The sequence below is a fragment of the Metschnikowia bicuspidata genome (genome assembly GCF_001664035.1).
Source record: "Metschnikowia bicuspidata var. bicuspidata NRRL YB-4993 chromosome Unknown METBIscaffold_4, whole genome shotgun sequence".
Classification (NCBI taxonomy): domain Eukaryota; kingdom Fungi; phylum Ascomycota; class Pichiomycetes; order Serinales; family Metschnikowiaceae; genus Metschnikowia; species Metschnikowia bicuspidata.
In genome coordinates, this window is record NW_017387734.1 from 1,820,308 (window position 1) to 1,843,612 (window position 23,305).

At 51.4% G+C, this 23,305-nt stretch overlaps 8 protein-coding genes across 8 annotated transcripts in view; 1 reads left to right on the forward strand and 7 right to left on the reverse strand.

The window, feature by feature from the left end:
• ESC4 (Esc4p) overlaps positions 1–1,047 on the reverse strand; it is a gene marked incomplete at both ends in the record, with an annotated part of 3,401 nt that extends 2,354 nt beyond the window's left edge. Inside the window, one exon of the mRNA XM_018857741.1 lies at positions 314–1,047. Coding sequence (XP_018711315.1) covers positions 314–1,047 — 734 coding nt within the window. The remainder of the gene's footprint in view (positions 1–313) is intronic.
• Positions 1,048–3,030: 1,983 nt separating this feature from the next.
• CLB2 (B-type cyclin) lies at positions 3,031–4,242 on the reverse strand (the record flags this gene model as incomplete). The annotated part of the gene is made up of 1 exon (XM_018857612.1): positions 3,031–4,242. One exon carries the CDS (start codon positions 4,240–4,242, stop codon positions 3,031–3,033), a length of 1,212 nt encoding a protein of 403 aa, XP_018711316.1.
• A 163-nt stretch (positions 4,243–4,405) lies between these two features.
• On the reverse strand, positions 4,406–5,389 carry METBIDRAFT_205899 (uncharacterized protein). The gene has a single exon (XM_018854985.1). It carries the CDS (start codon positions 5,028–5,030, stop codon positions 4,494–4,496), a length of 537 nt encoding a protein of 178 aa, XP_018711317.1. The 5' UTR covers positions 5,031–5,389; the 3' UTR covers positions 4,406–4,493.
• Positions 5,390–6,711: 1,322 nt separating this feature from the next.
• Positions 6,712–8,310, reverse strand: METBIDRAFT_12735 (uncharacterized protein; the record flags this gene model as incomplete). The annotated part of the gene is made up of 1 exon (XM_018854262.1): positions 6,712–8,310. The coding sequence occupies one exon, from the start codon at positions 8,308–8,310 to the stop codon at positions 6,712–6,714; it is 1,599 nt and encodes a 532-aa protein (XP_018711318.1).
• A 258-nt stretch (positions 8,311–8,568) lies between these two features.
• SRB9 (Srb9p) lies at positions 8,569–14,591 on the reverse strand. The gene has a single exon (XM_018854984.1). It carries the CDS (start codon positions 14,272–14,274, stop codon positions 8,827–8,829), a length of 5,448 nt encoding a protein of 1,815 aa, XP_018711319.1. The 5' UTR covers positions 14,275–14,591; the 3' UTR covers positions 8,569–8,826.
• Positions 14,592–19,213: 4,622 nt separating this feature from the next.
• Positions 19,214–19,764, forward strand: METBIDRAFT_32755 (dynein light chain). Its single transcript, XM_018856123.1, has one exon. The coding sequence runs from the start codon at positions 19,405–19,407 to the stop codon at positions 19,600–19,602; it is 198 nt and encodes a 65-aa protein (XP_018711320.1). The 5' UTR covers positions 19,214–19,404; the 3' UTR covers positions 19,603–19,764.
• Position 19,765: 1 nt separating this feature from the next.
• Positions 19,766–20,595, reverse strand: APT1 (adenine phosphoribosyltransferase). The gene has a single exon (XM_018856124.1). It carries the CDS (start codon positions 20,560–20,562, stop codon positions 20,005–20,007), a length of 558 nt encoding a protein of 185 aa, XP_018711321.1. The 5' UTR covers positions 20,563–20,595; the 3' UTR covers positions 19,766–20,004.
• Positions 20,596–21,647: 1,052 nt separating this feature from the next.
• On the reverse strand, positions 21,648–22,947 carry METBIDRAFT_32758 (uncharacterized protein). The gene has a single exon (XM_018856125.1). The coding sequence runs from the start codon at positions 22,694–22,696 to the stop codon at positions 21,989–21,991; it is 708 nt and encodes a 235-aa protein (XP_018711322.1). The 5' UTR covers positions 22,697–22,947; the 3' UTR covers positions 21,648–21,988.
• Positions 22,948–23,305: the final 358 nt, after the last annotated feature.

A 23,305-nucleotide genomic window follows, 5' to 3' on the forward strand; every position in this document is an offset into this window, starting at 1 on the left:
CGGGCGTCTCCACTGATGCCCGTGATGCTGATACGTAAGTTTTTGGAATTGCGGCACCCCGCGGGTGGGGATTGGGAAGTGGAGCACGTTGGACTCTAGTGGCCGGATGTAGTGGCCCTGCGTGGCAATATGGAAAAGCCAGTGCAAGCTAGCGACGTCAATTCGAGGCGCAGCAAAACATTGTTGAAACTGTGCGCCCAGACGGTGCTTTCCGATGTACACATCGATGTGCCCCAGATCGAACTGGTGCTGCACGGTGCCGCCGAGAGTCTCGATGAGTGAGACTATGGCCGCCCTCAAGTGTTCACTGAACGCAAAGTCATCCGCAAGATAGACGCTTTTGTGTGCAAGCACTAAGGTGTGGGCGAGTTTCGAGATCTCGGGGGCTGGCTCGCCGCCGTCGGCGGAGAAATCCGGCTTTCCCGTCTGCAACACCTTCGGGTTCGAGAGCAAGTACGGGGTTTCTAGCACGTGCCGCTGCTGGCGTACACAGGCATCGATCCAGTGCGGGAGCACGATGCAGATATCGCCGGTGTCCTTGCGGCGGATGTTGGCTGCCACCACCAGCTTGTTGTTGGTGAGATCAAGCGCCACTAGATGGGTCGTGTATCGCAGCAACGCGTCGAGATACTGGCCTCCAAACGCCCGCACGCCCGCATAAATGGTGTCCTTGTCGCCCTGGGCAACGTTGTCCGCGACGCAGACCACCACCTTGTCCATGAACGGCGCTGGAGAAGGGGCGTACAACCGGTAATTCCGCTTCTGGGCCAGCGCCACCGAGTCCCACACCCATTTTCCGGTGGTCACCGGCACCATGGTTTCTGTGGCAGCAGCCTCATCTGCAAACCCGGCAGTTTCCGTGATCACGTGGGTGATTTTGTGCTGGTCTATGAACCCGAAGCACCCGGCGGGATCGCAAAACGTTGCCCGGCCGCCGTTCTCGGAGATGAGCCGGCCGATTTCGGCCGCGGAAGATCCGCCGGCCTCCCCTTCGCGGTTCTGGCTCTCATCGATGACGAGGAAGTTCGTGTTGTCGAAAACGGGCATTCTGCACGTGGCGATGTTATGTAGCAGTGTGGTTTGTAGTGCACGCCTGGGGTAGTCGTACGCGTCTGGCGGTGCTCTATGTGCAGGAGCGTGGGTTTGCGGGTTTCAGGGGCTCGGCGGCTGCTGAGGCGTTGTGTATTTGGTGGGGTCTTGGGGGTGGACACACCCGTGGACTTGTTTCCTGATTACTTTTTGCTGTACATTGTGCGTTCTTGCTGTTTAATGACCTTTTTTTGTTTCCTAACGGTGCAAGGTGTGTGTGAAGAACGGACTATATGTGCCCTAGGGACCAAAGCACCGGACTCATTCGTGGATCTCCCCATGAAATCTGATTTTTGTATAAACATACGTCTCAAAAAATGTAGATTCTCTTGTATTCTATCTTACCTCGGCTGAAGGATGGCAGAAGGCACTCGGCCTTTTGTTTGGCATATTCTTGTAGTAGCTAATCCATGCCTGATCTGATCTGTCATAATTGAGGGTACATGGACCAGTGTGCAGGAGAGCAAAGGACATATACTAATAAAACAGATGGACCAACTGTCAGAGACTCCGTTGGCTTGTTTCCAAAAATTTCCAAAATTGTTAATATGGGCGGCTATCGGCTATCCATTTGATATCCAAACTAAACATGGCTTCCTTTTCCCGGCACTCAGTTGCATGCAGTCGTGTATTATAGGCATCGAGATAGTGCTTCAGTCATCTTGCCAGAATTGCTATGGAGGTGCTCGAAGTAAAATGTATGATTGATTGAAAATCTTTTTATAGTGCCGCTAGAGGGACCTTTGCTTTTGTTATTTAAACCGGGATGCTTGACGTTGCAAGAGCGTGTTTAGTGGGGCTCGATGATGTACTCAGCCATTCGGCGTGAGGGGTACAATAATTAGGTATATGATGTACAATAATCACATATATGATGTACAATATGTACACACGTATCATGCGAATGCTTCTGTATATCTACCCTATACATATTGTTTGAGGATTCAAGGGCAAGCCTCTATGAGCCGTTTATCTACGTCTGTCAGAGCAACTCTAAAGGTACATAGCCAATACTAGAGGTAGGAGAGTTCGGGCAATTCAGTGAAGATTCCGAAAAAAGAAGCTTACCTCGCATTTCCAGTTGGCGGCTCATTGTGATAATTGGGTTCAGTAGATTCTAGCAGAGGATCCGTGATTTTTAAGGCGTTATTGTTTTTTCCTGTTTAGTTTGGAAGTTGCACTTTGTCTCGCGCAGGCTTAAATGCACCAAAAACAACGAACGGACACCTCACGTTCCAGGCTACAGAAATTCAAACTAAAAAATATGGAAGGTTCCCGAGTTTTCTGAAATAATATATATATACTCAAACCTCAGTTTGGTTTTAAGACAAGATACTGTGACCATGATTCTCAGGTTGTTCGTGAGCCAAGGTGATCTTGATAGCATCGGTACTCAAACACCTGCGAGCAACAAACCAAAACATGAAATTCTATTTTGGATCAAGGTCTATTATTTTCGATTTGGGATCATGCGATCTGATTGAGGTGGTAGTTCACACCAAAGACACTCCAATAAAAGGCTTCAAATAGCGCTGTTTTGATGTATGCTCGTATATACTAGACAGAATGTCGCGATAGCAGCGAGCTCAGGCGTCCCCTTCGGGCAAGAAGTTGGATCTTTGATGTCTTCACTGCACTGCCATGACACAGCAACGCTGTACAGTACACGTACGGAAAGAAAAGCGTGAGTAGCCTACAGGTTCAATTGAAACTCCCTTATATTTGATGATTATGTGGTCTTCGTGTAACGAAGGAATGAATGTGAGGGCGACATGGCCCGGTGATGCAATGCCTGTGAGCTTCCCGCTGGCAGGCGTGTTTTTTCAAGACGAGAAATGAAATGCGATAAGAATGGGAACGGATCCCACGAGTATGCTGAGGTCGGCGGGGGTGCGCGGGTCTGGCAGAAGCAACCCCGAAGTCGGCACACAAGCGCCGGGACTAAGAGCTCTTTTCTGTGTGGAGCGCCGGGTCGAACAAGTCACGGCCCTCGCTGACGATCTTGCGGGCCCAGGTGCGGCACACGACACTAGCACGCAAGAACTTGCGCGAGGCGTATTTCTTCTGGAACTCGTCGTGCTCGATCGGCGCGTCGAGGTAGCGCACAATGAGGGCCACGCAGTCGCGCAAATCGTCGACTTTGTAGCCGCCCGAGTAGTGGATGAGGTTGCCGTTCCACGCGTGGTGCTTGTTCAAGATGATGCGGGCGATGTACATGGCGGCCGCGGAGCATAGAGACGGGAGGATGCCGATGAAGTTGTGGTCGACGAGCGAGATCTCGAGCAAGTACTTGCCCAAGGTGCGCAGGTCCACGTCATAGTCGTCGGCTTTGGAGATGCGGCGCAAGAAGTTCATGGGGTTCGGGTAGTTGAGGTCGTAGCTCAAGACGGTCAAGATGTAGTTTTCTGCCTCGAGGATGGCGGCCTCGGTGTACGAGCCGTCGGTGTAGTAGGCGTAGTTCTTGACGGAGGGCGAGAAGACCTCCTCGTACTTGGCGGCGATGAACAAGGAGCCCGTGGCCAAGAGCTGGAGCTTGTCGATCTGCACCACCTCCACGGACATGAACCTGTCCATGATGTTGATTGCGAGGAAAAGCGTCTCGGGCAAGAGGCGGAAGCGCTGGTGCATCTCCACGAGCCAGTCGACCAAGATCAGGCGCATCTTCGGCTTCAACTGCGTCTGCTTGTACAAGTAGCCCGGGTCGGGCAACGTCTTCTTCTCGAGCTCGTGCAAGTAGGGGAAGATGTCGTCCACGTACTCGCTCACCATGAGCGGGTCGTCGTCGTCCTCCTTGTCGAGGTCCTCCCACTCGTAGTCGGTGGTCTTGCACTTCTTGTGCTTGGCGTGCGGCTCGTCGTCGCTGGCGATGTGGAGCTTCTCCACCAAGGCCGTGCTGGACATGGTGGCCTGGCGCTTCTGCGGCATGCGCAGGGGCTCCTGCGAGGCCGGGTCCAGCTTGACGAGCTTGGCGGCGCGGCCCACGTCGGCGGCGGCTGGTTGCAACGGCGCGGGGTCGGCGCCCAAGGGCCGTTTCCTGGGCGCCACGGCGGCCGCGGGCCTGGCGATGCCGAACTTGCGCGACACGTCCCGCAAGTGCGGGCGGCTCGGAGCAGGCGCCGTGGCGTCGTCGTCGAGGGGCTTGGCGGCGGGCATTTCGGCCGGCACTTCCGCACCTTTGGCGCGCGAGCGCGTCACGCGGTACTCGTTTTCGTTGTTGTACGTGGCCATGGGTTCTGGGGGTGATCAGGGAGGGCACGGGCGACCGGCGAGATCCGGGGGCAGGCGGCGAGATCCGGGGCGGCAGCGGGATCCGGGGCCGTGTTTGTGGGCGGGGGCCGTGTGGGTGCAGAGGGGCCGTGTTGGGGGACGGGGGCGTGGCAGAAAAAGCGCAGGGTGTTTTTTGCTCAGTGCGATGTGCGTGGCTCGGTGCTGATTTGCCTGGCGAAACGCGTGGAGAGTTTGCGGGCTGGGCGCGGGAAAAAAAAATAAAATCCTGGCGCCGGGTAAGTATGGCTGGGGGGCAGAGGCACCGGTGCGGAGGGGCGGCCAATGGTGGGGGCACAAATAGCAAGACTAGCGAGGGCCAAGGCGGCGGGCGGCAGGCTGCAAAAAAACAACAACAACGAAAAACCACAGGGAAAATAAGAAGGGTGCTGGGCGGCTGGGAGGCGGGCAGCAGGAAAGGAAAAGCGGGTGGGGGATGGCGTGGCAGTGAGGGAAGAAGCCGGCCGTGGTTTCTGGGGCCGGGCCTGGGGCGCGGGCACACAGGCGAATATAAAGGAACAGGCCGGGCCAGTGAGCAGCGCAGCGGCGGTCGCAGCACGCGTGCCCAAACAGGAAGGCGAGCTGCGAAAAGAAAATACAGCGGGCCCCGTCAAAAAACCCGAGTGCAAGGACAATAGGGAGCGTGGGGTGACGGGGGCTGACGCACGCGGCCACATGGGGGCCGAAGGTAAATACGGGATGTGCCACGCCGGTTTCAGGGCGGCGGAGCTGAAACGGCGGCCGCCGTGGAACGGGGCCTGTGCCTGGGGCCTGTGCCTGGGGCCGGATGGCGGGGACGTGTTTTTTCGTGTTTTGCACGGCGTGTTTTTTCGTGTTTTGCACGGCGTGTTTCCATGTGCGGTGGCGAGGCTGGGTTTTGCAACAGCGGCTGGGCCGGCCCGCCCCGCGTGGCGTGCTGCCTAGTGGGGGTCTGCGTAGCTGGCGGGCGTATTACTTGGGGTGGTGTGCCGAATAGTGGATCATCTCTGGGGAGGGTGTGCACAGTGGTGGATTGCCTGGCGGGACTGTTTTAAGCTATTGGGCCGATTTCCGAGAGCGAACGCGGCTGCGGCACCTCTGGGAACGCTGTTGCGCGAGCCGTGTTTCATGGCTCCGCGGGGCCCTGTGATGCCTGGGCCACGGACAATTGGACAATGACTGTCTTGATCCCTGGAGCCGAGAGCGCCACGCGAGCCGGCAACTGAGCCCGGCCTTGGCCGCCAACACCGCCGGCCCAGAGCCACCGCACCACCACCGCGCGGCCGTGCGCGCTATCGGGCGCCTGTTGTCTTAACTGGGCCTTGTCGCTGTGGATCCACCGCGCGGTGCGGGTTTCTAACCACGAGGTTCGTTCCACGCCTGGGTGCCGCGTGAGCCTGCACGCGTAAAGTTGCCCATGCCGCAGGGCCACCGAAGCCCAAGCCTCGCGAACACGCTCCATCTGAAACTCAGAGTTGACTTGCCCCTGGTCGAAGCATCTCTCATTCGCAGCGCCAGCACTGAGACGTTTCATCTCACCGGGCAAGCGTCTGCCCGAGACCCGCACGTAAAATCGCGGCCGCACACCGCCGACTTAGACGACGCTGCCAATCAATACCCTTGTTCGCGCGAGAACACTTAACCATGAACCTGAAAGACGGCCGTCCTACCCAGCAAAAAGAAAAACACCGCGTTTCTCCTTTGGGCCATGCATCCGGAAATAAGCTCTCCATCGCGGGAGATCAGCTCCTCGGTGCTTTAGTCCCAGGCCGCGCCCATGCCAGTTGCTTCTGCTGCATGCCTTGGAGTTATGAGCGTGGGTTGTTTTGATTGCGCCCGAAAACGCTGACGCGCCGGCTTGCGCCGAAAGTCGTTCCGGCTCCATGTGGATTCCAGCCGCAGAATCGCACGTTTAATGTGCGCAGCCTCTCCAGGTTTCGGCGCCGTGTATCCAAAGCTTTCCTGGTAGTCCACCTGTTTTTTTGCATAGCTGGATTTGGATATTCTTTTGGCGTGGTGCGCTGCCCGGGGGGCACCAACTGCATGTCCTCTACCCTGCGCGAGCTAATGTAAACAGTGCGGCACGGAGGGCAAAACGATCCGGTGCCCAGCAATCTCGGGGCTGCCCGTGACCTTGCGAGTTGCCCGCGGCCATTACGAAAATGGTGGCTTGAACCCAAAGCTTATCTGTGCTGCAAAACACAAGAATCCCAGTGCGTGGTGTACTACGTCACCATAACAAAGGGTGATCCCACCAGATCAGCGTGCGCCGCAAGCAGAGCAATCATCCTACACAAGCACCGCACCGTTTGCTGTGCACCATCTGCGAGGTATCTGCACTCCGATCCACGAGACTGGCCAACACTCCAATATTCGGTATTATACCGTTCGGTTCCAAAGAAACTTGCCCATGAGCGCCCGCGTATCGTTTTCCTTTGGCATGGACTCCGACTGGGGCCTTGTCATCGACGCCACGCCCAAACACGCTGCACACGTATTTTTTTGGTGAACCAGCGGTGAAGCGGGCACGGCGCGTTCGTCAGTGAGGAGCGGTGTGCTTGGCCGGGCACACTCACAGTCATGCATCCTGGTATCTGTAGTTCTCGATACTTGCGTTCGGAAATCCTCTCTGATGAGGTTCAACACGTGCTCCAACCTTGAAAACTGCTCCTCGCACTTGGCTGGAATTGTCTCTGGGCTTGTCTGGTCACCTACTATATTAGGGTGCACGGGTGCGGCATGTTCTGTTCCGTTTGTTTCGCCTGCGCTGGGCGGCGAGATTCCGGACGCTTGCTCGCCTGGCAATACCTGCGGGCTGTGTCTGGAGCTCGCTTTGGTTTCCAAAGTGTGTTTCGGAATGCTCCGTTGGGAAGGGGGCGAGTCGTGGCCCACTTCATCCGAATGGGCCATTGTAGATTCCGCGTCTCCACCGTGCTTTTCCAGTGGCGACCTGGATCCCAAGGCTTCCAAAACACCTCTGAGCTGTGCAAGAAACCGCTCGTCGTCCCAAACGGCTGTTTGCTCTGCTTCCCGTCTTGGGATTGTTTTGGGCGGTACACGCCCGGTACACTGGACATCCCCGTCGTCCTCCAGGGCTGGATGCGAAAAGGCCTCATGGGCAGCATCTGTCTTTTGCTTGGGTGGCTCATTTCGGTGGTTGGGGGCCGCTGGCGCCTTGGGTTCAGACAGAGTCAGACAAGGAAGCGTGTCACGTGACACGCTTTCCGGGCCGCCTTGTCTCTCTCTAAGTAAGGCGTCGTATAGGTTTTTGTACTTCAACAACTTGTCACGTAGGAGCCTGTTCTCACGGGCCAATTGGTCTGACTTGTCGTTGCGCTGGAAATTGTTCATTTGCAACTCAAGCGACAAATTCCGCGAGCGCAAGCTCTGGTTCTGTTTCTGGAGCGTATCGAAGTCGGTTTTCCACCGGTTCACGTCATTTTTTTCGCGCCGGAGAGCGTCGATTTCTCTTTGCAATTCACCGTTCCTGACGCGTTCAGAATACAACTCCTGCGTGAGCCTGTCGGTGGACAGCAGAAGAAGAGTTTGGTACCCACCTAGCTTTTTTGTGTCGCGCACGACATCATGCTGGAACACGTTGAGCGGATCGAAGTCTTCGTCAAAACCACTCATCAGAACCGGAGAAGTCTCCTGGGGCTGGCCTGCATTTTCCACGGCTGGTCGTGAAATCCGGGGAGTCCGAAATTGCCGCCGGGCTGCCTTGATGGGGCTGCCACGGAGTCTTTCTATGTCCATTTTCAAGGGCGAGTCACGTGGCGTTGGAGGCAACGTGACATTAGCCAGATAAGTGTTTGCGTCCTTTAAATCTGAAGTGTCATCCAAAGGGTCATCTAGAGGGTCAAAATCCTGCAACTTATGACCATCAAAGGGCATTTTGCTATACATTGAGGGCGTGCCAGATCCAGCCATTTGGGAGTTGGAAAACTTGTCCACGAGCTCCTGTGTTGTATCAGTCATTATGCCAATCAGTGAATTATCGAAGAAGCGGGAGAAGTATAAAATTCCTCACAAGGTAGGGATATGGGTGAAGAAACCGGTATATGCTGGTCTTGACTAGAGCAGATCTTCGTTACAAACAATGTTCCGGTGTCTGGAGCAGTGCGCGTCTCGCACGCGTTTCATGCTGGAGCCATCATCAGCGTGCTATACAGAAATATTAAGAAGTGAGATTTCTCAGGGCCCTTTGCTCGAGTGCAGGTTTGGAGCATATATGATACATTCTGAATTGAATATGGGTCTATTCTCTCTTTCATATAACAGCGTGGCTTCAGCAACTGAAGCCAGGAGAAGTAATGTTATCAAGACGCTCTGCATCCAAGCATCGGACCATCTATAATTAATTTGTCTCACCAACTTGGGTTTCGAAGCATAAGGTCACCCAATGGGCCGCAGTCCTGCTCCATACCCCATAAAACCCTCCGATCGGTCTTTTACATTCACAACATGTTCCCGTAATTTGTCATAAAACCTGGTCTACTCTTCCACATGAACGTGCACCAAATAGTCCAATGCCTTGACCACGGCGTTAATATGCCACGGCACTAGTGTTTGAAGCTCTGCTTGCCGTGCCTTACGCGAGTCGTCCATGGACACAGCAGCTCTATCATAAACACCGAGGATATCATTGAGCATAACAAGCTTCTTGAACTGCTTGAGTGTGATTTTCATCGCGTTGTCTAGATTCCAGTAATTTGAACAACTGAGAAGGCTAAACTCGAACACCACGTACTCTTTCTCGACCAAATTCTTCAGGGCCAAGGATTCCTTCACCAAGTACCCAGTACGCATGCTGTAGCGCGTTGGAGAATTGCAAGACGGAAGTGCCACTCTTGGAATCACACCTACAATGTCAAAACTCGTATCTTTGAGCGTGCAGTCGGCATCGTTTGGCATACTTTCCAGTCGCCCATCTGGCGGTAAGTAGATACTGGAGGGAGCATTGAGAAACTGCTGCGGAGAGTGGAATGTGAGCGCATTGTTCATTGGTGATGCAGACATCGCGATGCCCCCCAAAGGTGACGTCGAGGAATGAGTCGCGGGAAACGCGTCAAAAGACTGAATGAAGTCCGAGCCCTCTGATTTGAAACTCTTTTTTTCAGTATTTTCGGAGACATTTCCTTGAGCTTCCAGCACGATTTTTGTCTCATTGTGAGTTTCATCAAACATTGAATGTCCATTGCTTGACGCAGACTTGAATAAATACTTTGGCAAGCGGTTTGTTGTGAGCACAATTAGTGATATGTCCTTGTACTTGGCCGTAAGCCGTTTCCAATGTAAAAGCTCGTCGTCAGGAATGATGCTGCTCACACGTGCAAGAACCAAGAACTTCTTTTTGCTCGAACCGCAGATCCGCTGCAGAATGTCCTCATTGAGTTTCTTGAATAAGTTATTAGAGATCTCCCATATCTTGAAGATAATCGAGCCTAAGTCGTGCACGTCTTTATCCGAACCTGCTTTCGCGGACGGAGGACAATACCAAGACCGCATATGAGTCACAATTCCAAGGGGATCAGACCATGCTGCACATATCCAATTTTTGTCCACTGACCTCTCGTACGCGACATGGAGAAACATGTCGTCTTGACCATCCGAGTTCAAGCTTTCTTTCCCCAGCCTGCTGAGAAACTTGAAGTTGATAGAGGTCGGTGTATCTTTAACAAGTTGAGAGTAAAGCTTTCTTGGCTCCTCTCGATCGAGAACAGGCAGCTTCAGATCCACCAGATGTGTGTTAGGGCACTTGTTATATATAGTGGTCGAGATCTTAGCTAGCTTGCTGTCAGAGAGGTATTTGAGATAGCACCCACTTGAGGACTTTTTAAATAAATGACTGGAAGGAATCACATGTGCGAACACTTCTACCAAGGAGAGCTGATGGTTGTTCAAGTTGACTTTGAAATTGCGACAAATTTTAGCAATCTGGAGGACAGAGTTGATGCTTTCGCCAAAATCAATGAATAAAAGAAGAAGCGGTCTATCGAACTCAAATCGGTTGGTTCGATTGATGAGATCCAATTTGATCAACTCTGCTAAATTCTTCAATTTTCTGTTTGCTCTTTTGTAGAAATCGTTGTACGAGCGATCTCCCAAGTCTTTGTCGATCATAAGTATTCCGTTGCTTATACCCTCAAGATCGGGTCTTGTTTCGAAAGTTTGCAAGTTGAGAGTTTTCACACTTCCTAGGCGCATGTCCATATAGTTATATTTTAACATATCCAAAAATTCTGCGTCACCGCAAGTATTGGAGAAATGTTTGTCATGCCTCAGATGATTTTCCGTGAGCATTAACACCTGGAATTTCTTCGGCCCATTGATAGGGCTGAAGTTGAAGTATTTCCAAAACCGAGTGCCTAGAATGTTGAGGTTGATGATATCTTTTTGGTTCTTGCATACTTGGACTTTCACTTCATCGAAGACAACCACCGATTTCTCGTCGAACTTTCCTGTTCTTCTCTTTTCGCTTCCGCTAACCCCGCTGCCAATGGAAGCATTCGGGATAAACGAGTCCCAATAAAGCAGAGAGGCATCCGCAGAGGGCGATGCGAAATTCAGGGAGCCTTCGTTCATGTCCATGGTCATTTCATCCAAGAATGGCAATGGGGCTTTAGAGTCCAGGGCGGGCAAGGACACGGCACTTGAAGATGTCGATGGGGTCACAAGAAGCTCGTTCAAAGTGACGACATGGCTTTGAGGGAATGTTTCCTTGAAAATCCTCGCAGTCTCCTGTGACGCGCTACTATCGGTAAGGCCCGTTAGAACTTCTTCCGAGAAAAAATCAGGGAGCCGCAACTGGGTGTGGCGCTCGAAATCAGTTAGCCCCAAGTCAAAGACTAGATTCGGCATGAGCCAGTTCAACAACTCATCCATGTGCTTGACTTTCACTGAGAGCCCTGCATCTTTGTGTTCGATGTCATCTTCTTCGTCGTCGGCATCCATGTCAAAGCCGCCAGCCATGGAGACAGTACCCCAAGCCCCAGGAACTTTATTCAAAAGAAACATGTTGGGGATACTTTGCGTATTTATACTGCGAAGAATCAAGGGCAAGCAATTTGAGGATTCGGAGACGCCGCTGGACGTGCTGGAGCTCGACGATGGTGTGTTTGAGGCCTCGGGGACCAGGATGTCCTTGTTGCTGGGCAGCGGATCCAGAGGCTCTGAGGCCACGCCTGGGTTCACATCGGGCTTCATGTCTGACACCGGCAAAGGAGAGAGGGACACTGCGTGTGTGTCTATACCAAGCCCGAACGGGGAGCTGTCCTTATTTGTCCTGGATGGGTTTATCTGGGCTGTCCCTGGAGAGATGAGCACCGAGTTGGCGCCCGAAAATGGGAAGTGCGCAGACACGGCCAGTTCAGGGGGCGGATGCGGGTCTTGCATCGCGTCCTGCGAGGGCGCCGTGTCAAACAAGTCACCCACATGAGTGTTGAGTTTCAAAGTGGCCCCGTTGAGGTCAGAGAAGGGCAAGCGAGTGCTGTCGTCCTCATCCTCGTCACTTTCGATTTCGTCGTCGTCGGCGCCGTCGTCATTGTCGTCGTCGGAATCGACGTCGTGGTCGCTTTCGGCCGAGAGCATATCGAGGTCGACGTTCGAGGCGAGCTCGGGCGGCAAGTTCGCTGCCGTGGCAGGCCGCCTGCCCGTGGCCGTGTCGCCATCCTTGCCCTCGGCAGCACTCAGCGAGGAGTCGGATACGCGAGTCGGGAGATGGGCGGCAGAGTCCTTGAGGACATTGAGGTCGTACGCCAGGACGCTGGTCTCGCGCAAGCGCGGTCTGCGGGGCTCCAGCTCCGGGCCCGAGGATTCCTCGGTGTCCACATAGAACTTGCCCCCCTTGCCGTACTTGGTATCGATGCTGTTTTTGATTTTCGGGTTGAACACAATGGGTGAGAAAGCCCATGCCGCGGCGGAGTCCAGGTGGCGGCGGTCGCGGCGGGCCAGCCTGTGGGCGCTGGCGGGCGGCTGCAGATGCGTGTTCTGCGGCGCGTGGAGCGGCAGGAGACCCGGGAAGCCGCCGAACACGCCGTGCTGCGCCACGGCGGGGGTCGGCACGAGCGGCGGCGGCGCGCCCGGGTCGTCGTACGAGCCGGGGGTGAATTGCCGGATGTCGGCGTGGATCATCTCATTCCGGGGGATGCCCAAGTACGCGGCGGACCCGGCCGGTCTGGGCGAGTCCTCTTTTGCCCGCATGGGCGACGCGCTTGCACGAGGCGGCGTATTCTGCGAGGCTGGGAGGGGCTCGCCCGGGGGCGCGCTGCCGGCGGATCCGTCGGGCAGCTCGCGGGCGTCCAGGTCGGAGCTTGCGCCGAAAAGATCGTCATCACTGCCGCTGTTGCCGATATCGTTGTCGTTTTTGATGTCGTTTTTGTTGTCGTTGGCGTTGGTGTTGGTGTTGGTGTTTGTGTTGTTTTCGATTTTGTTGTCGTTGTCGTTTTTGTTGTCGTTTTTGTTATCGTTGGCGTCGTTGTCGTTGTCGTTGTCGTTGACGATGTCGATGTCGTTTTTGTTGTCGATGTCGATGTCGATGTCATTCTTCCCGCCGTCACTCGGCACAAACGGGAAGGCCAGGTCCGGCGCGTCGCCAAAGGGGGCTGCGGCAGAGACGTGCCCCAGAAAGACCAGGGGCAGCATGGCGTGCCCGGCGCTCAGCACGCCCGGCTGGGCGCCGGATGCCCCGCTGGGCACGCTGAACGGGTCGCCCGTCTCGACGGGCGCCAGCGCGGCGGTGGCCAGGCCCCGCGTGGGCGTGCTACCGGCCGCGGGCGGGCCCGGGCCCGGGGCGCTGAGCGCGTGGGCCCAGTAGGCGTCGAGGAGCGCCATTGGGTCGGGCGGCGGGCGGGCCGTTTGGCGCGGCGGCACGTCCGCGCTGCCGAACTGGAGCATGCAGAGCTCCCAGGGCCACAAGATGTACTTGCGGTTGTCCACGTCATGCACGAAGCGCGCCACGGGCGAGGTGTGGCTGTTCAAGTGCTGGAGGTTGGGCACGAGCTTGGCCCACACCACGCGCGGCTTGGCGGCCAATTCCACGCCCGTGCTGGCCTTCAAGAGCCGCATGAGCGTGGGCGCGGAGCGCGGCGGCGTGGCCGTGAAGCTGCGCCGCACGTTGTGCGGGTCGTAGAGGTGGCAGCGCAAGCCCGCGGGCACCACGTAGATGGCGAAGCACGCGGCGAAGCCGGGCGTCACGTGGTCGAGGCTGACCACGCCCAGGTCGAAGAGCGGGAGCCGCGCGCGCTGCGTGACCAGCACCCAGAGCTCGCCGCCGGCAAGCAACACCGGGTCCATCTGGACCACGCGGTACTGCGCCAGGCCGGGCGCCGTGCGCGCGGCCACGTGGTTGCCGAACATGTGCATCTGGCCGCCGGCCGCCACGTTGTACACAAGGAGCTTTTTGACGGCCTTGGCGAACAGGAGGCTGGCGTAGGGGAGGTGCTCGTCGGCGGCGGGGGCGCCGGCCGGGGTGCCGCTGCGGGGCCGCGGCCCGGCCGCGGGGCTGGCGAGTTGCTCGGCCGACACGACCGCATGGTGCTTGCGCGTGAGCTGCGGGTACCGGGCGGGCAAGTCCGCGGGGCCGGCGGGATCGTTGGTGTTGTTGGAACCGGGGTTGTTGTGGCCAGAACCGGGGTTGTTGTGGCCAGAACCGGGGGTGTTGTTGGAACCGGGGTTGTTGTGGCCAGAACCGGGGGTGTTGTGGCTAGAACCGGGGCAGTCGTTAGCCGCCGGCCAGTGGCCGAGCCGGAAGTGATAAAGGCACTTGTTGTTGTACGTGACGAGGACGCGCGGGTGGTCGTGCCGGATCCGGAGCTCCAACTCGAGGAGCACCTGGTCGGGCGCCGCGTCGGTGGTGGTGTAGATGGAATATGAGACCAGCTGGAGCCGCGCCACCTTGTAGTAGTGCGTGGCAACGGCCGCGGTGGAGTCCGCCACGGGCATGGCAGAGGCACGGGGTCGTTTGGGCGGCGGGGCCGGGGGCGGCCGGGGGTGCAGGCACGAGGAGGGGTGTGGCGCCGAAACTAGGCGGAGGATAAAGAGAAGAAGGGGTGGTTCTTAGGAGTTGACAGTTGAGGTGCGGGAGCCAGGAGGCACGGGTGTGCGGGTGGGTGGATGGCTGGGTGGGTGATATATGGGTAGATGATTGATGTGGGTGATTTATGGGTCGATGATTGATGGGTAAAGGATTGATGGGTAGATGATTGATGTGGGTGATTTATGGGTAGATGATTGATGGGTAAAGGATTGATGGGTAGGTGGCTGATGGGTAGGTAATTTATGGGTAGATGGCTGATGGGTAGATTATTGATGGGCGGGTGATTGATAGGTGGGTGATATAGGGGTAGTTGTAGGAAACTGCTGTATTGGTGAGTTGGGTCGGTCAGTTGAGTGGGTCATTTGGGTGCTGATTGGAGGGGCAGTAGAGGGGACAATTGTAGGGTGGCTTTCTGGTGAATGAGTGGATGGGTGGATAGGTGGGTTAGTTGATTAGCAGATGTCAATTCGCGGGTCTGTTAATTATTGAAGTAGGAGATAGAATAGTAGGTCTGTTAGTAGACATTAAAAAGTAGATCTGTTATTTAGTAGATATTGATTTGGCAGATATTGAATTGGTAGATATTGAATTGGTAGGTATTGAAAAGTAGATCTCTTCATTAGTAGATATTAAATTGGTGGATATTAAATTGGTAGATGTTGAAAAGTAAATCTGTTCATTAGTAGATATTAAATTTGTAGATATTAAATTTGTAGATAATAAATTGCTAGATAATAAATTGGTAGATATTAAATTGGTGGATATTAAATTGGTAGATGTTGAAAAGTAAATCTGTTAATTGGCAGATATTATATTAGTGTATCAGTAGATTGGTAGATCAGTCAATTAGTAGGTGGACCAGTAAATTGGTCAGTAATTTGGCAGATCAGTAAATGGGATCATCAAAAAGTTTGTGGATCAGTATACTGGTGGATCAGTCAGTTAGTAGATATTATCTTAGTGTACTGGTGGATTGGTAGACTGGTGGATCAGCCAATTAGTAGGTATTATACTAGTGGATTAATAAACTGGCCATTCAGTACTTCTAGGCCAAAAGGAAAGGGAAGCACATACTTCAAAAACGGGTATATCCGAGGGGACCAAAACGTACTGAGTCACCCTCCATGTATTTTCTCAAAGCTTTGGAACTGGTTCCACAGGATAAGAAGGTGCAATCTCATAGATTCGTCTTGGGCTTGGAAGACTTTATTCTAGTGTCTCTTTTCCAATCCCGGGGGCTTGACCACGACTATTTTGAATTCCTTATGGAAGCCCGCTGAAGATCCTAGTGTAACACGGTCTTTTGTCGACAAACTTCAATTCATGTCAAAATTCAACAGGTTTCCTCTTACGCTAACTATGTGTGACGAGGGTTTACTTAATAATCTTCTTTTAGTTGTGAGTACATTTTCCCTTGCCAATTTGGTCCTAATTAAGCATGTTCTCCTGTCTCGATGATCGGCGCCTTAAGACCCCAAAGAGAGGTCCTTACGTAATCCAGTGGGAACCAATTTGAATGGATCTGGTTGCATCATATCAATAAAAAATTGCGGATAATAGTCTTCGATGTTGAGCCAGTTGTTCATAACACACAAAACAGGTACCACTATTAATGCGGTCACAATTGCAGCGACAGAGAAAACGTTAGTGTCGACCAGTAAATTGCCATTATTCGTCGCCTTCTCTCCTTCTTTGTTAGATCAGTCAATTAATAGAGAGTTTATTGGTGGATCAGGGAATCGGTGAATCTGTAAGTTGGCGGGTTATAAGCGGCTTATCAATGAATTGGTGAATCAGAAGATTGGCCGATCAGCAAATTGGCAGACATTGTCCGCAATTGATAATATTAATTGTTGTTGAATTTCGGACCGCGGGACTGTTAAACACTGCTTCCAGGCTCTGGTCCTGACCGGAAACTCATCGCTTATATCTCTAGACAGTGGTTTGTGCTTTCAATAATGTACCAGTGTGCTATCCCCCTTGCCCATGCTGTTTTGCTTACCCGGAGAGGCTCTGGGAAATAACACACATTCTACGTAAACAAACAATGGGTCAATGTATGGCACTATATTAAATGGACCTACTACAAATCGAAAGAAAAAATAATGCTTTTTGTCTTATCCGTATGAGTGTTCGTCTACTTATAAAGCTCAGGGTATAACATTGGTCTGATATGCACGCGAATGCTTTCAGCAGTCTGTGCATTAAGACTGGATTATCTTCGTTCAAGAATGCGACATACGTTCTTTCTAAAATCGCAATAACCCACATTTGCCTTTTGTCGAAAATCCTAAATCATCGCTCATTAGTGTTTAAATTGTCATTGCAGAATAATTTAAAAAATATTCATCACCTCCACAAGCATCCTAGAATGTCAATTTTAATGATATTTTGTATATGGCTTAGATTATTTGTATTTATAAGTTCCAAAACTATTTTCATGTTCAGTCCCATCATCTTTATTCAATCACACCACCGCCTTTTGATCTTTCAGCTGTTCCGTCTGTCTGAGTATATTCTTACATATATGATTGTATCCATGTAGGCGGGGCCATGGGTGACTTGGTATGGTCTAATCAATTTTGCTGTGTAATATGTTTGTCCGGTCGGGATCTATTTTGCCGACTTCCTTATCTTCATTATTTCATCAACTAGAGGCTGTTTACCTTGGAGGCTTGCTGCGGATATCAATACGACTCAACAATTTTTTTCCAGTAAGACAATCGTAGGCGCACCGAACAATCAATAAATGATTGCTCTTCCACACCCCATCTCTGATTAATCCATCCAGGGTCATAAGCTGTTGGAAAAAAAGAAAACTTTTTCAAGGGCCTCCGCCGACGTGAAGCTCCATATTCGAATTCTGGACTATCCCAAATTCCATTTCCCTCGACCCTCTAACATTAGAGGAGTTAAACCAGATTAACTTAGAGGTTAGGATCGACTAATCTATGTCCATCTGCTTTGACACGGAACCTTTCCCCACTCAGTCTTCAAATTTCTCATTTAAATATGTGCTACTACCACCAAGATCTGCACTAGAGGCAGTACGACTCAGAGTCACATATAATGCTTTGTCACTACCTCCACACATGCCTTGTCGAAACAATTATTGTTAGTGGTCCAAGTGCGCTTTCACGACTATGCGCTGATTGACATATTTGTAAATAGTATTTTGCATCTGTTTGGACTATGTGAGTATCCTACGACTAAGACCTTAGCCCATATTTTAATGACAATCAGATCTGGAACACTTCTTTTGATATTGAAATCTTGAGTTTGGTATGTGGGTGGGGCTCAGTATGCGTCTATGAATATGGAAGTTTTTGAGATCTGATGCATTATCAGAGTTTGGGTTTTTACTTGCAATATTGAAAAGATGGAGGTTTTTAAACTTTATTGGTATTGGGTTATGGTGTTTAAATGATGAATTTGACTTTATGGGAATCTGCGTCTCTAATTGAGGTCATCATTTAGATTCCAGGTAAGATTCTGGTACAGCTCAGCAAGATGCTTGAATTTTGGTTTTACTGAAATTTTGTGGACTCTTGGTAATTGAGCACTACCAAGATTATTGTCCTTGAGTTTCTGAGGTATTCTACTAGTTACAGGGCAGTCTCAGAATTGAAGAAGTATTCTTGACAATTTATTAAAATTTAAATGTTAATGAACGTGAACGTCTTGTAATTGAGCAATATGAAAATAAAGGCTTGTTTAAAATGTACGCTAGCGTGGTTTCTAATAATTTGACTAGCAATTAAGATAGTTTCTCATGGAGTCAATGATCTCATCTGGCACTTTGCCATCATTCAAGTACCAATAAGGTTTGTTGGTAGTCTTCTAAACTTTGGGAAAACGATGTATGAGACATGGTACGCTTATTTGGGCAAAATTATACGTTTTTAAATATGGGTATTGTTGCGGAAGCTCTATGTCCTTTCTAGTCAACACAACATTGAAAGTTGATACTAGTATGATCTTTGAGTATAATCTTTGCTGTGCTAGGGTGATAATTAAGAATACTAAGTATTAAATTACTTCTGGGAATCAATGTGATTGCATGAATATTTGGGTGACTCTTTTATATCTGAGTACATAATACATAGTATTTAACTTAAAATGTTGGGTTTCTGCTCTGGCTGGAGCCCATACTTGATAAAAAGAAGAATTTATGCTATTGCTAGAGTATCAAATTAAATATCCCCAATGTTCGATATAAATTAGCTGATTCCTTTATACCAAGTACGGTATTAGTCAATCTCCGGGGTAGGAAAGCAAGAAACCAACCATCTTTTAACTGATCCAGTATTTAGTAGTACATTTGACCTAGTTTTGAAGGATCATTAACATTAAGTGTTCAAAAGGTTTCGAGCAGATAATACACTAATTATCAGGATAGTCACAAGGTTTAATATTCTTGGTTTCGACGTAAAATTTCGTACAGTTTGAGTCGAGCAGTCCATAAACTGACATCCATGCCTGGTTCTCAAAGCTTTTTCAACAGCCGGTAAAAAAGCTTAAAGAAAATGTAACAAAAAAAAAGAAAAACAAAAAATTGATTTTAATACGTCGAGCGCACCACAAGTAGCTGGTGACATCATTGACCCCTTGGTATTACAACCTCTCACTTACATGTGCCATGTATTTTAAGCCAGCCCCACGGCCAGCCAGAAAGGTTTGCTAGTATCGAAGAAAGAAATGTACTCTGCCTAGAATTGGCGATTTTGACCTGAACCACCCAAAACACCCAGCAGCAAGAACGCGCCTGCACAGAACGCCGTTCTTTGAACAACATCCGAACGTGCCTCATGGATCATAGATTAGAATTGAAACCCCGTCAATTACCCAGCATCTATAGAAGCACCCGATATGTCTTTATCCGGTATTCCCACCGATGATCTCACACGTACGTGACTTTTCCAGACTCGGCGAAGAACTCCCCTCGGGGTTTCATCTATTCTCCAAACCACTAACAAACATTAGCGATTCTTAAGTCCTCGGATCTTGCCGAGGAAATGCAAGTGCGTGTCTTGGAAATGGCTGTCGAGGCATTAAGAACATATCAGATCGAGCGCGAAATTGCCACCTATTTGAAAAAGGAATTGGACTTGCTTTACGGCGCTTCGTGGCATGTTATTGTAGGCAAGTCGTTTGGCTCGCACGTGACGCACGAGCAAGGCTACTTTGCGTACTTTTATATCGGCGAAATGGCGTTTCTTGTCTTCAAGAGTTGAAGAGGGCCTAATTCCCCGTCGCTTGGCGCAGCAAATATGTCGGTCCTGAAATCTCTTCGTGTTTCTGATTCCGAGGATTCTCCGTATTTTGCTGGCCGAGCTTATATGCGGCAGAGATGGGACCAGATGCCGAGAACCAGAGAGATGTTCAAGAACAAGGAACTGTTTTTCTCAGACATTGGGTTCTCCAGTGGTCCGAGAACTCAGCTGCACACAGCTGCCTTTTGGGCCCAGTGGCTGTTGCCATCTTTGAGTACACCGACAATGGCTGGATGAGTCTATAGCACAAGTATCAGGCACATCAAATATCTGCCTGTCTACGAAGAAGCACGGGGGATCCCCCGTTTCACAAGTATCTTTCATACGTCTTTCTAGGTATAAAAAAACATGGCACCGTCACATTCAGTTGCCCAACTTCTCGGCCTGGCCACTCAACAAAGTGAACACTGGCGCATCGAGCTTTTCTCTGCCTTTCAAGAAATCCAACTCCATGACAAAAAGGTACTCCACGGTCTTGGCGCCAGCCTTGGCCACCAACTCACCCGCGGCACTGGCACTCCCACCAGTGGCCAAAATGTCGTCCACCACCACGACCTTGGCATCCTTGGGAATCACGTGCTCCTGGAGCTCAAACTTGTCACTGCCGTACTCCTTGACAAACTCGGCAGACAAAACAGGACCGGGCAACTTGCCGGGCTTTCTGACAGGAATGAACCCGGCGTTCAAGGCCAAGGCCAAGGCAGGCCCAAAAAGAAAGCCCCTGCTCTCCAAGACCACAATGTAGTCGACTTCCTGGCCCTGCAAATGCATCTCAAAAGCCTTGACAAGCTTTCTGAACGAGTCTGGCTTGGCGAAGATTGGCAAGAAGTCTTCGAAAAGAATACCCTCTTGAGGGAAGTTGGGGAACTGCTTCAACTCGCTTTTCAACTCGGTGGCAAGGCTCAGGATCGTGGGCGACATGGCTATATATGAGGGTGTCTACGGAGTATTTACTGAGTTATTAGGTCTTTGGCGATACTTTTTTTTTTCGCGTTTGCTTTACTAATACTGGCACACCCGTGCCTCCGCGTCGCTGCCTGCTGGGATTTCGCAGCCAGTTCATGGGCGCGACTTTAGAGGTTTCTGAATGTGCAATCAGCTCAGGGTTCACTCAGCACGCATGTGTTTCTAGCTACGACAATGCTGTGTACCCAGCATTGTCGCTATACATTTGTATAGCGGTTTGAATCAGCCACCGGTGTGATCTAGCTGAATGCATCTATATTAGTTCAAGGGTGCGACCTAACTTAGATGATAACTTCCTTGGACCCCAGTCAGCCACGGATCAGGAGATTTTATTCCTCTGGGAGTGGACCCGTGAGCTTTGACAGAAAGACGCTGGCTGTTCATGATACTGACTTCAAATGACCGCGGATCGCAAGATGTACTATCCCATTCGTCTATTCACATCATGTTTCTACTCACATCATGGATCTATTTACGTCACATCGGTGGTCTAATCAACGCATGGGTTTGTTCATATCATGGTTTTGTTCATATCATGGTTCTATTAGTCTCATGAGTCTATAAGCATTATGAATCTATTCATATCATGGTTCTATTCACATTCACATCATGGCTCTATTTACTTCATGGAATATTTTCATCATGGATCTAGTCACATCGGTGGTCTATTCAACTCATGTGTTCATATCATGGGTCTATTTGTCCCCTGAATTGATTATCATTACGAATCTATTCATCTCATGAATCTACCCACACCATGAATCTACTCACATGATGGTTTTACTCACATGATGGTTCTACTCACATCATGAATCTACTCACACCATGAATCTACTCACATTATGGTTCTACTCACATCATGGTCTACTCACATCATGAATCCAGTCACATCATGAATGTACTCACATCATGGTTCTACTCACATCATGAATCTACTCACATCATGAATCTACTCACACCATGAATCTACTCAAACCATGAATCTACTCACATAATGGTTCTACTCACATCATGAATCTACTCACACCATGAATCTACTCACATTATGGTTCTACTCACATAATGGTTCTACTCACATCATGAATCTACTCACATCATGAATCTACTCACACCATGAATCTACTCACATTATGGTTCTACTCACATCATGGTTCTACTCACATTATGGTTCTACGCACACCATGAATGTACTAACATATGGTCTACTCACATCTTGGCTTCATTCACATCAAGATCTTTTTATCTCACGGACTTATTCACATCATGGATCTGCTCATATCGGGGCCTAGTCTTCCATGTCAAATGCACACAGGCGCCGCGGCAACAAGGCCCCACACTCTGGCACCAGTACGCTCGCCCGGGCCCACAGTATCACCCACCGCTAAAAGTCGTCGCACACGAGCAACGCCGGGTCGGTCACACATGCCATCTGCGGAACATCGTCCACAATTGTGAAGGGCGGCACCGTGCGCCACGCGCCGTATTCCACCACCCCCCCGTCCTCGCTGATTGTGACAGGCCGCCAGCGCCACCCCAGCAAAAGATACCTGGTGGCCACGCTGAAGATCTGGACGCGCTGGCCCGCAGGGGCGTGGCACGCGAATTCCATCTGCTGTTCGCCGGTGGCCTGCATTTCCGACGTCGTTTCGAAGGATGTGAAGAACCACAGCGTGCCAAAAGTGCCCAACGTCATCCCGGCGGTCGCCGCCACGTGGAACTGGCCCGTCTGCAGGTGCTGCTGGATGGCTCCGTCTCCGTGGAGGGCCAGCAAGCACAGCGAGACTGGCTTTGTGGTTCTGCCGACGGGAACACTACTTCCAGGCGCAAGTTCTATCCACTGCTGGTCGGGGTCAAAGCCGAGTTTTGAGTGCAGGAGCTTGAGCGTTTGGGCGTGGACCACAACGGTGCGGGGGTTGGGGGCCAGGGCGTTCAGGCCCGGCGGGTCGACGCAAATGAAGACGACATTGTCATGCACCAAGTGGCGGGCCGTGAGGGCCAGGCAGTCCCACGGCTGGCTCCCCAGGGCCGCGGGCCCCAGGGCCGCGCGCGCGAGCCCGGAGAGTATTGGTAAGAGGCCTCTAAGCAACATGGGATGGGAAGAAGAAACAGATGTGATTTGAAGAAATTTGTGCTATGAGAAGAAAGGGGTTCAGGGGGAAAAATGCGGGAGTTATGCCATGGTCAGGTTTGCTCTGGCTTTGTTTGCATGATTTGCTGAGAGGGCTGTTTTTCTGGTCCGCTGGCGCCGCCCAAACGTGGGGCAGGCCCGAGCAGAAAAGTGCGCGCCAGGCCAGTAGAATGGGGCCGCACGCTGGGCATGGGGAGTGTTTTTGCCTGCCCTTGAGTTTGCACCTGATGTTTCTTGCCTGAAATTGCAATTAATGTTTCTTGCCTGAAATTGGAATTTGCACTTATTATTTCTTGCCTGCAATTACAATTTGCACTTAACGTTTCTTGCCTGCAATTAGAATTTGCATTTATTTTTCGGCCGCAGAGCATACTTGTTGGTTCAGTGCAAAGATTTTACCGTGGCACCCGGGGCTCGACAAAACACAGGCTAATCGAACGCATGCTGGTCTTTTGGGCTGCCCAATGTTTATGGCATCAATTTGGCGGGCAACGCCAAATTCAACAGACCATTGTACTCGAGGAGAATTACCTGCAGAGTGCGATACAATATGCTTCAGCCGTATGACGT